The sequence below is a fragment of the Artemia franciscana genome, chromosome 3 (genome assembly GCF_032884065.1).
Source record: "Artemia franciscana chromosome 3, ASM3288406v1, whole genome shotgun sequence".
Lineage (NCBI taxonomy): Eukaryota > Metazoa > Arthropoda > Branchiopoda > Anostraca > Artemiidae > Artemia > Artemia franciscana.
In genome coordinates, this window is record NC_088865.1 from 14,110,158 (window position 1) to 14,123,108 (window position 12,951).

At 36.0% G+C, this 12,951-nt stretch overlaps 1 protein-coding gene across 6 annotated transcripts in view; it reads right to left on the bottom strand.

Annotated features, from left to right (window-relative positions):
- LOC136024912 (RING finger protein 44-like) overlaps positions 1–12,951 on the bottom strand; it is a 156,886-nt gene that overhangs the window by 128,689 nt on the left and 15,246 nt on the right. For 3 of the 6 annotated variants that reach the window (XM_065700479.1, XM_065700480.1, XM_065700482.1), the window contains exon 2: positions 6,497–6,761. In XM_065700479.1, coding sequence (XP_065556551.1) covers positions 6,497–6,563 — 67 coding nt within the window. In that variant the 5' untranslated portion in view covers positions 6,564–6,761. Of the gene's footprint in view, positions 1–6,496; positions 6,762–11,516; positions 12,809–12,951 lie in introns of those variants that run through there. The other 3 variants (XM_065700483.1, XM_065700481.1, XM_065700478.1) reach the window with 3 other exon arrangements.

Below are 12,951 nucleotides of genomic sequence, written 5' to 3' on the forward strand. Positions count from 1 at the left end.
TGGAGAGGAATTTTCAAACGGTAGATTTAGTGAATCCTTTGATCGACCGTCTATTCCAATACGCAGTAAGAAGATATAGCTTGATTCCACTTTCTAGGTACTGTCATACTGTCATGTCACGTTTAATGGATGATGGGTGATAGATCGCAGAAAATCGTACTTCAATGTTTTATTTTAATAGGGGTAGCAGTACCCGTAAGGTATTGCACCTTAGATGGTTCAAAACCAGCTGGGCAAATATTGTTTCTTGCGTTCCTCCGCGTCTGCGACTTCAAAGCTGCTGCAACACTTTACTGGGCCTGATTGCCATCAAAAGTCTAATTGCGATTTTTCTAACATTTTAGAATATCAAAAGCCAAAGTTTCTTTCTGTTTAGGCAAATGTCAATTGATTTCCACGGCAGAAATTTGTACCACCAAGTTTCTCGTTAAACCGCAATTATCTGATTCAAGGAATTTGAAAATATTATTTGTGGTTGCTGCATGGCTGTAAAAACTCGTCAGCACCGGTAATTTTTTTGTGGGCATTCGTACTCGAGCGATTATCTGTACGGGTAATTTTCCATACAGCCTTCATATTTCTCCTAAATTAAGTTTCTTGGTGGAATTTATTATTATTATTTTTTAGGGGTTGCAAGGCAGGCATCCTTTTCATTTAGCTCCCTAAGAAACTTGGCTATAAAAGTTTCCTACTTTGTTCGGTGAAGCAGCAGATAACCCGAATGTCTGCCCAGCCTCTACTATCCGGTGTGCATCACAGAACCGCACTTGTTCTGCCTTGTGTATATTTTCGCCCTGCCATGCCTCTTCCCACCACACATGTCAAACTTCGCACCAAGTGTTACGCGTCACCAGTGAACGCGATTCTGGAAGTGGTAAGTCTCTGGACAACCTTCAGTTAATACCGTCTTGAAGAACTAAGTTGCAAGTAGGGTTACTAGCCCCTAGTGATTTATCACTATTTCCAGTAATTTTTTATATTGCCTAAACAAATCAAAAAATAACTAAATCAGTACATAAAGCACTGGATTATTGAAGAAAATCACTAAATATAAAAAAAAAAAATTAATATCTAGTGATTTTTTCTCACTAGGTGGCAACCCTGGTTGCACGTGTCTTCAAAGTCAAGGGCCTTCTGCTTAAACAGATTAAAATGTGGATGATCATTAACCAATTACCCGTCTCATTTCTGACATGGTCCTGAGTTTAATATGGTGTAATATGTCCACCTTAAGTTCAACTTTAAAGTTTTCACGAATAATCAGAGATCATTCCTTAAACCAAGTTTTCCAACTATGGCCCAGGGGCCGGGGAGGGGGATCGAAGCTATTGTAAGTGGTTCATGATGGATCCCGTGATTTTTGTTAATTTTCTTGTTTTAATATTCAATTATCTTCTTAGACTTTTAGTTTGCACACAAGTAAGGTAAACAAAGAAATATTTGTACCATTTGTTATGGAAGTATATGGATTGTAAATAATTTCTAATATTAAAAATACAGGTGTAAGCTAAGCTTTTCTCAAATCTATTTTCAGTTGTCTAAAAATCACTTAAAGGGGGCTACATTAAAATTCGTATAATCCTCTGTAAATATGCAATTTCATCTTCTAGTTCTAGCTTTTAGGGTCTACATGATATGTTAGGAATTTCTGGGGTCTCTCATGGCAATTGCAACCACCACCCTGAATTATCCCTAAATAATCTTGACTCAAAAAATTTGCAGTATGTCTATATGGACGATATTGGGGCGAAGCGGGTTGAAGCCTCTCCTGGGGCCTTCGAAACATAAAAATTATATGCTAGTGTGACATGATTATCACTTCAACAAGCTTTAAACTGCTCACCTTAAGATGAAATATTTATGAGATGCGACTCTGCCAGGGAGGATTCCCAAAGGAGCCTGATTCGGAAGAGGCTTAATACATCTTCACAAGGTTGGGAGAGTCTTACTGCTCCACTCAGGACCCTGTATACATATTACTAATCCAAATATTATCCCAGTTTCAACAAAAAGCAACATGGGCAGCACGCATCATGTCGCTACTGAGTTTTTTTGTTTTTTTTTAATGACAATGTCAAAATTTTAGTTCGATGTCATTAGCGGTTCTATGGGCATAAAGGGCGGTTAAAGGAAGGCTGAAAAAATGACATGAAGAAAACCCCTCCCATCATTCTGCGGTCATCTGTTCCACACTTTCGGAAAAAAGGAACATGGAAGACACATCGCTCAAGACCCAAAAAAAGTCGAGGACTTATCAAACAGACATCGACCAAGTGGCCCTAGAATGTCACAAGAGGGCTCATTCTAACGGAAATGAAAAGTTCTAGTGCCCTTTTTAAGTGACAAAAAAAATTGGAGGGCATCTAGGCCCCCTCCCACGCTCATTTTTTCCCAAAGTCAACGGATCAAAATTTTGAGATAGCCATTTTGTTCAGCATAGTCGAAAACCATAATAAATGTGTCTTTGGGGATGACTTACTCCCCCACAATCCCTGGGGGAGGGGCTGCAAGTTACAAACTTTGACCAGTGTTTACATATAGTAATGGTTATTGGGAAGTGTACAGACGTTTTCAGGGGGATTTTATTTTGTTTGGGGGTGGGGCTGAGGAGAGGGGGCTATGTTGGAGGATCTTTCCTTGGAGGAATCTGTCATGGGGGAAGAAAAATTCAATGAAAAGGGCGCAGGATTCTCTAGAATTACTAAAAGAAAACAATGAAAAATAAACATGAAAAGTTTGTTCAAATGAAAGGAAGAAGTAGCATTGAAACTTAAAACGAACAGAGATTATTACGCATATGAGGGGTTCTAAAAATACTTTAGCATAAAGAGCGATATATTTAGGAGGAGATAAATACCTTGCTCTTTATGCTAAAGTATTTTTAGTAATTTCAACTATTTATTCTACGGCCTTTCTGATTCAGGGGTCATTCTTAAAGAATTGGGACAAAACTTACGATTTAGTGTAAAGAGCGAGGTATTAACGAGGGTGCAAACCCCCTCGTATATATAATAAAAATATAAGGTTATGAAAGTTTGTCACGTAAGTTAATTCTTAAGTTACGTATATTTTTTACTAATAAAAACGTTCGTTAAAAATTAAAAGTTCTAGTTGCCTTTTTAAGTAACCGAAAAATTGGAGGGCAACTAGGCCTCCTTCTCCACCCCTTATTTCTCAAAATCGTCAGATCAAAACTAAGAGAAAGCCATTTAGCCAAAAAAGGAATTAATATACAAATTTCATTTTAATAATTTATGTGCGGAGAAAACCAAAAATGTATTAATTCAAAAACGTTCAGAAATTAATTAAAAAAAAACTAATTTGTTTTAGCTGAAAGTAAGGAGCGACATTAAAACTTAAAACGAACAGAAATTACTCCGTATATGAAATGGGTTGTCCCCTCCGCAATCCCTCGCTCTTTACGCTAAAGTTTGACTCTTTGCCACAATTCTACTTTTTAAAACAATTAAAAGCTTTAGCGTAAAGAGCGAGGGATTGCGGAGGGGACGACTCATTTCACATACGGAGTAATTTCTGTTCGTTTTAAGTTTTAATGTCGCTCCTTACTTTCAGCTAAAAAAAATCGTTTTTTTTTTTATTTGATATACATATATATTGAATCTGCCCAGCATCTATAAAATATTGTTTGGTTTCTTTTTTTAGCAAATTTTAATTTTTTAACTCTTTAGCAAGCCTTTATCAGGACATGAAAAAAAAATAACAGAGTGAAAAAGAGAATCGTATAATAATAATAATATTATTTTATTACCCGGTAAAAGCAAACAAAAGAGACAGGAATACATAAAAATACAGCGAAAAAGAAGAGCAGGCTTAGACGTAACGAATCCATAATCAATACTCTTTAGCCCGAAAATACTGGTTAAACTAGGGCAAAAACACAACGAGTTCAACAGGCGGAGGGTTCCAAACACGGATGGCTTTTAATATTATTACTAAACTTTGAGGTATGTTTGATGGCTGAAGTTGGATCTGTTGTATTATAATTCTTAATAAGAAAAGAATTTCGGAGCCAAAGTGGGAGATGAAGCAGAAATTTAGCGTACTGTCCAAGTTTACGTTTATCTACGTTACGTTTATCGAAGTTTAAGTTCCCGTTTACGGAATACAGATCGAAGTTTACAAGCGTACCGTCGAAGTTTACGTTTATCTACGTTACGTTACGTTTATCGAAGTTTAAGTTCCCGTTTACGGGATACAGATCGAATTTTACAAGCGTACCGTTGAAGTTTACGTTTATCTACCTTACGTTTATCGAAATTAAAGTTCACGTTTACGGAATACCGATCAAAGTTTACAAGCAAATCGTCGAAATTTACGTTTATCTATGTTACGCTACGTTTATCGAAGTTTAAGTTCCCGTTTACGGGATACAGATCGAAGTTTACAAGTGTACCGTCCCGTCGAAGTTTACGTTTATCTATGTTACGCTACGTTTATTGAAGTTTAAGTTCACGTTTACGGAATACAGATCGAAGTTTACGTTTATCGCATTCGAGAAAAATTCTGCAGAAAGAGCTCACATGGGAACAAAAAGAACAAAAAATGGGGAAGGACAATTGGTTGGTAGGTAAGTAGGTAGGTAGGTATGCGTTTATTTCAACCAAAATAATTACTAAAATTGTACTACAATCAATATTATACTGCTCAGTTTAGGGACCTAAAATGCCCCTGTTAAGCAGCGAAACAACAACACATAAATGATAACTTATTATTTCTTCTAGCAGTCGCATCTGGCAATGCATTATAAAGGCGAGCTAAAACTTGTATTTTGCATCTTCACCTATTGGAAACAATTTTACTATATGCAAAACCAATACGCTTCTGTGGATGCGCCATAAGAAATCCATGGGTTCTTCTAGAGTTGAACCGATGGGAAGGTCAAGGTATATAATGAACTGGACTGACTTAACTGGATTGACTCAACGTTGGCATTGCCAAGAGCAATGTTTGCATGACTGCTCAGTGGGGATTCGTCGAGATTGCTTCCAAATGGTTCCATCAAAAAGAAAAAGAGGAAAATATGGCCAAAAATACAAATATCCATGTTCTGAATCTCCTCCCTAAGAGTTGGGTTGTGTCTATCTACAACATAACCTATCATAGAACACGAAAGTAGACATATTTTTTCACAGTTAGGTTGGTGTAACCTAAAGAAGATAGTACATGGGGTGCCTTACAAAAACTCTAATAAAAAAGAAAACCCAATGCCCCCCTCCCTCTAGCAAATCTTTATAAAAAGCGAACTCAAAAGAACATATCTTTAACCTGGGTCTAGGCGTTACTCCACCAAAAATCATCTAAAAATGTTTCCCCCAGGATAATCCCTCCCCCACTTTCCCCAGACGCATCAGAACAAAATTTTGAGATAGCCATTTTTCCAGAATAGTCCAAATGCGAAATAAACCAGCAGCCAGGTTTGAAAACCCTCTTTCCAGCCCCCGTGACAAGGGCTACCAGTTATGCAAGTTGCCCATTGTTAAGATATAGGCCAAGGTTTTTATGTAAAGGGTGGTTTTACAAATTTCAGATGGGGCAAATGCCACAAAAGGTGCATTTGGATACCAAGATATCTTAACTCTCACTGAACTTTCAGGTAAACACAGAATTAGTTTTAAGGAAGGGGCGGGGGATGGAGTCAGGAATTGATATTTAATACTCCTTCGGCTTTGTTGTCTTCTCGGAATGTTTCTTGTCTACGCTGTTATTATGAAAGTAAAAATTAACACTAAACCCAAAAATTACCAGAATTTATTCCGTATAGGAGAGGATTCTGCCCCTTCCTCATCCCTAATCCATCCTCGACGTCGTAGTAACTCCGGGGGATGCTCATTTGATCGAAAATTGAGAATTCTCGTTCTTTTTTATTAGTAGATTGGAAACTAACCAGCCCTGTCCTAAACTGTTTGATATTTGATCCTTCTGTTACCCCTTGGGACATCAGATCGACATTTTGATGTAGCTACTTTGTACCTTCTCTTTGGCTGCTACATTTTGCGAACATTTTGTGTTTCGCATGGGAGGATTATCTGGTAAGTGGGCCCAGAGGGGATGGAGAATTTTCCGGGGGGACGCTTGTTCACCGTTAACCGTGGTTAAATGTTGGTTAACACCTCGGTTAATGGTCAACCTTGGTTAATAATAGTTAATCGCACAGCTTAAATGACTATCAAACATAAACCACAAACGTAACTAGAATTGAGCGGTACCGTAGTGGGAGTTGGAGTGTAAGTACAAACATTTTTTGACCCTTTAAGAGATGGGGAAATCTGAGGATTGGGATGGGTTAAAATACAGAAAAGGCGTATTTTACGGCTTTGTTTTCTAGAAAAGGATCCTTAGAGCTCATTTCAAAGGGGTAATCCTCCTAACCCCGAAGTGGACCTACAGAGTGGAATGGTGGGAGTGTGGCTACGAGCCAAACGCTACTAAGGGTAATTATCAACCAAATTTCGGAAAGAAGTGGTATATTACTTACCAGATGAACTTCTGTAAAGGCTATCTAATGGTGAAGTAGGACCCGAAGAGGTGCTGTTTTCACCCATGTGTGATTTGTCACTATGATCACAGATTTGAATTTCACAAAATAAAACCAGAGTTTATGTCATATGCACAGGTTAAAATCACTTCTTAACGGTAACTTCACCGGGATTCCTTGATTAAATTACAAATTATTTCCTAATTTCTTCATAAGAACTAAGCAACAGTTGTTATCATGAATCCATCTTGTCTAATATTATTGCCTAGAAAAAAAATACAATGATAGGAGAAACTTATATTTCCTGTAACAAGATAATTAAAATAAAAATTTTAACTTTGACCTGTCTCTACAGTATTTCAGTCTGACAATAAATAATTTTCCAATTCCTAGAATATCGGTTTTGTTTTCTTTTTTTCCTTCATCTGGTAATAGGTTAATTTGATTACAAATACTCTCATCATAATTCTGAATATTAGAACTCAAATAATTACAACTCATATAAACCATGCCTGCACATAGGGGAAGTGTGAATCCCCTTCTAAGACAATTCGAAAGGAACCCCTACCTCCCCCCAAAAATTGTAAAACTTTGCCTCAGATATTTTTGAAAGGTTCCAGAACCCCCACCTCACACTCCTCCCAGGCTATCAGGCATTTAAGGATAAATTAACAAAGAACTTTCAAAATAAAATTTGAAAAATCTGAATAAAATTATTCGCTACGTCTGTACACTTGGTACAAAGCTAGACGAGTTCATTTCCCGCGAAGGGCATTAACCTCGTAATCCTAGCCACTGAACCCACTTTAGCTTGAAGCCAATACCAGCATGTGTGTAAGCTTGTGAAAGCTAAAATTTTTGCCTTTAAAGCTAGTTTTTGTTTCTTCTGTAAAAGTGGAAGAGGATCGTGGCAGATCCAGAGTAGCAGCAAACAAATAGACATTATGTCGTACGAAATAAAGATTGCAGAGTGGTCAAACTATAAAATGAGTTTCAGGTTTTTCGAAGGCAATTCTAATAATAAAAACTAAAATCTCTTGACTGTATCTGCAAGTAAAAAAGGAAAACAGCGCATCTTGGCAAATTATGAATCTCCTAATGTCCCGAAAGTCGAAAGAAATAATAGAGTTTATCAACTAGGCACGTAAAAAAATATAGACCAAAAAATTTGAAGCCTAATTTTTTAGTCTAACCTGACTGTTGGACATAATTAAACGGTGCTGTTTAAGTTTACCTGTAGCTATGGGTAATCGGACATGATTTGAAGAATCAAGCAATATAGTAACCAGTCCTTTATCGTATGAACTTTGACTTAAAATTCTTGGTAAAAATTTATTTCAGGGGAGGGCCAAATTCGTCAAGATCCAGAGCCAAAACAAGGGGGAAATTGTACAAAAATATGTTCAATATTCATAAACTTCAGGAGAGGCATGTGTCAAAAGTCCATCACCCGCTTAAATGCCTGAAACTAATGGGACCTGAGACCTGAGACTCTCATTCTAAATAAGTTTCAGATCTAGGGATAAATCCTTGTTTTACTAACTATGTCACAACTCCTTTCGAGCCAAAACAGAGCAACCTATTTTGTATGACAAGTCTAACTGAAATGCATAAAAAACAAAATTTAAGGAATGGAAAGGTTTGATACCATTCTACTTGAGGATTAAGTGACGTAGCAAACGAAAAAGTGTGATTAAAAAGAATAAAAGAATATGAATGAAAAGAGAGTTCCTAACAATTCAGGCTAAGGCTCAAAATACAAAACATGCTGACTCAAAGGAATGTTTTAACGTTTTATCACTAGCAAATCGGTGTTACAAAAATCTCAATTGTACTTTGCATGAGGTCATCAGCTCCAATAGATCGATTGGTGATAACTGATACACGTAGAACAAACCTCGTTCAGGGCTCTCACTGGTAATTTATCACTATCCTAAATCCTCTTGTAAAGCCCCAAGTTTGGCAAAAAAAAGTTCTAAGATATTTAAAATAAATAAAGATACTAAGATTTCATAAAAGATATTTATAGTAGAGACCCCAAGATCCCAAGCTCAGGACTGAAATTTCAAAAATCCCGAGATGTGAGACCCCCAAACTCGTTTTTGACTTGTCATCGTTCATTTTGATTTCCCAAAATTTGTTAGTCGCAGACTGAATAGTTTCAGATCGAGGAGTATAAATCATGTTTTTACTAACTATGTCACAACACCTTTCGAATTAGCATGACAAATTATTTTGTATTAGAAGTCTTACTGAAATGCATAAAGAAAAATCAAATTTACGGAATGGCAACGTTTGATACCATTCTACTTAGGGATTAGGTGACGTGGTAAAGGAAAAGAGCGATTAAAAAGAATAGAAAAAAAGAGTTCCAAACGATTCAGGATAAGGTTCAAAATATAAAAGAAGCCAACTTGGATCTCACAGGAATGTGTAAACGTTTCCTCACTAGCAAATCGGTGTTACAAAATGTCAATTGTACTTTTTGTGAGGTCATCGGCTCTAATTAATAGGTCAGTTAGTGATTACTGATACATGTAAATTTTCTTGTGAAAACTCCAAAGTTTGAAAAAAAATTATAAGGTATTTATAATAAATAGAGAGGTACTTGTGTATTATATAATACACACTCGAAAAGTGAAGTTTGGTGAATGCTAATGAAATAAAACAAAATATGACGAAAATATAATACTTTATTAACAAATTTGTGAAAACAACAAAGAATCATGGAAGGGGGGCCACCCAGAGCGTATTATATTAAATACGTAACATAAACTAAACTAGCCTAACCAAAATACCAACTAAATATTTAATTAAAATATAGCTACAATGTATTTTTCCAGCGAGCCGAAGCTAATTGTCTGGTATAGACAGCGTGAAAAGCGGGTAATGTCTCATGGTCGCGATACAAGTGCTCGAGTGTGTATTAAATAATACACAAGTACCAATAGAGATACTAAGATATTCATAAAATTATATTTAAAATAAAGACCCAAGCTCTGGACAGAAATTCCAAAATCCCAAGATTTGACAGCCCTGATCCTGCTCTTTACTTGTCGTTCAAATAAATAGCCTAGATAATTAACAAGAATTTAGTTGCTTTATGCTTCAATTTCTCAAAATTTTTATGTTTCTTTATTGCAGAAAGTATATTTTGATTCTGGACGCACAAAATCCCGATCAATGATTAAGAGACAATAACAAACATAACTGTTCTCTTTTAGCCAATAAGAAAATTCGTGTTTTATCGATATTTATTATGATCCATTCTGGGTGATGGAACGCATGAAATTGTAAAGATAACATCCAACCCCCTAAATGTTGAATCAGAACCAGGCGACTGCAGAGGATCTAGTTATAGCTTTATAAAACAATACACAATTCCTTTTCATGGTTCGAAGTCATTCTTTCTACTTTTCAGAATAAAATGCAACAACTGCTAAAACTAAAACAAACAAAAATCTAGTTCCCATTTGAAATAATCAATGGAAAGCTCTTAAAAACGGTGTGACTGTTAAATCTGATTTTTGCTATCTTAGAAAGTTGTCGAACCAGGCGAATAAAACATTCACGTAGGGATCTACAACCCAAATTAGGGTTAGGGATGTAATTACAAGTTACTACTTCCAACTCCTCTGCTCAAACTACTAGACCATAATAAATGACTATTTCTTGGTCCAAAAACCGGTTTTCGCAACAGACGATTCCATGGAAACAACAACAAAGAAAAACGCTATTAGGGCTATATATAGGTCCAAATAGGGGTGATGGGGTCGAATATCAGGGTAATGACTTGTTTTGAAAAGGAATATATAATAAGGAATATAGTAATACCATTCTTATTTTATGCTACGTTTTGTATATGGCCTAGGGGCATAGTTGAGACCATTAGAGGGATTGGGGGTGAAATGCCACAAACACAACTTTAGCCACAAAAAAAGGCATGAAATGGTAAAATTCTAGTTAATTGACTTCTTACTATCTCAGAAAGGGTTTAGGTTAGGAAAATGAAACTTTCAGGGATGAATCTACAGACTAAAGTATGTCCCGGGAAGGTATTTTGAAGCAACTACCTCCACTCCTTCTCCCTCAAGAGGGCAGTGACCTTTGATGACCTTTAAAAATATGTGTTATAAAAGTGAAACCTTGCAAAATAGATCTTCTGCTTAATTGAAGTACAACAAAATTGTTTCAGCTACATAAATTTGCTCAATTACATTTTATAAGGTTTTAAAGATATGCAAATACATTTCCTAAATTAAAAAAAAAACATTGACATGACTCAAAATTCTACTCAAATACAGGAATTGCATTTCCAGAACTAAAGGCAGAGAAAAAGCAACTAGTAACTGAAAATTAAGGTAAAATGTTGTTTTGTCAAAATTTCAGTAGGTATAGACCTGTCATGTAGGCAAATTTCAAGGCCCTCTAGAGGGAGAAGGAGTGGAGGTGGGTACTTTAAAATACCTTACCGGGACATACTTTAGCCTGTAGACCCATACCTGAAAGTTTCATTTTCCTAACCTAAACCCTTTCCAAGATATCAAGAAGTCAATTAACTAGAATTTTACCCATAAAATTAACAATCTAAAATGCCTCTCTTTTTGCTTTAGCAATTTTCTTTCTGGATAGTCCTTGTTTTATATATTCACCTCAAAGTCAATTTACATTTGCATTTAATGTTCATAAATGGTTTAGTTTAGCGTACGCTATACAATGTTTCTTTTGTTAATGAGACACAGTTTTAATTAGATAACATGATTATAGTACGGTATAAGCTAGATAAAATCCAAAAAAGAAGAATAGTCCACATGAATCATACACATAAATCATTTCACACTACATAAATCATTTCAAGGCCCTCTAGAGGGAGAAGGAGTGGAGGGGGGTACTTTAAAATACCTCCCCGGGACATACTTTAGGCTGTAGACCCATCCCTGAAAGTTTCATTTTCCACCTAACCCCTTTCCGAGACAGTAAGAAGTCACTTAACGAGAATTTTACCCAAAAATAGTATTACCTTCAGTATGGAGAAGTGTAACATTTGCTTCACTAAAGAAATCCACTTGTACCTTTCACAATCACAAAATCCACTCCTTAATGAGCAAAACCAAAACACTCCTTTAAAAGTACACTTAATATCCAAAAAACTCAACTAACCCTAATAAAACATTGAAAAAATCCGCAAATAGAATACACAACAGGCAAATCCAGTCAAGAAATTTTTTTCGTGGAAGGCTGCCTTGATGAAACTAGTGTGGGCGGGCCTTCGCAGGCTCTTTGTCAAGGGATTAGACAATCCAGAATTCCTGAATAAATTTTGGCCAAATAACAGAATGCTGGAGCTGCTTTTCATCAAGTTTCAGACCAGGTTTTAGAAACATTTGAACTCACAATTTAAAGGAATTTATCTACATCAGTTTAAAAAAAGGGTATAATCAACCACAAGGCAGCAGCTATAAGGCATGGCACTTATAATGGCGGCTTAGAGGAATTTTTTTTGTTACTTCCTGCCGACCCATTGAGGTAATGAAATTCTAGCCATTCGGTACGATATCAGAGGGTATGCCTCCCTCTGAGCTTCTGGTGTTCATAAAATATGGCAAAAAGTGATTTTTTTTTTATTTTTTTTTTACTAAAACGGAATGAAAAGAGGATTTTCTGTTTCCCTGATCCAGGGAAAATTCTTGACACTTTCACGTAATGTAGGAGGATCAAAATTTTTTTCAAAGCTAGTGGAGGGGGGGGGCGATTTCGTTGCTTTTTTAAAGAAAATAGCAAAAAAATAGATTTTTGTATTAAAATAGCCAAATGTTGTTTTTTCCAAATAAAAGGGGCAAATCCCCCCGCAAAAAAATGACGCACCTAGCTGGTCTCTTTTTTTAAAGCTTTCTCAAAATCTTTAAAAAAACGTCCGTAAGGAAATAACGTTTGGGTGCAAATATTGTTTTGGACGTAAACAAATAGCATTGGGGTTTAAGGCAAATAACATTACAATCAAGATCTCGTTTTCCAACTGAACTAGAAAGAAGAAAACGATTTCTTTTTACGTGAATATATGAGCATAAGTGAAAAGGAGGTGCGCAATACATGTTTGGCTTTATATAACATAGATATCAAATTGATCTAAGCTATAAATGCATAATTGAAAAAAGTCGGTGAATTGAGGAAAACTAGTTAAAAATGGAGCCCAGGTAATAAAAAGGATTCGGATTTCATCCAGATATGATCCTTCCAAAGCTTAAATTTTGAAATTGAAACCAAATCTCGCAAATCTTATAGAGCAAGTCTCTATTATGATTTTGTGTTATGATTTTGATTAAATAAAAAAAATAAGTTTTTTAAATGAAAGTAGGCTAAGGAGCGACATTAAAACTTAAAACGAACAGAAATTACTCCGTATATGAAAGGGGTTTTTCCTTCTCAACGCCCCGCTCTTTACGCTAAAGTTTGAC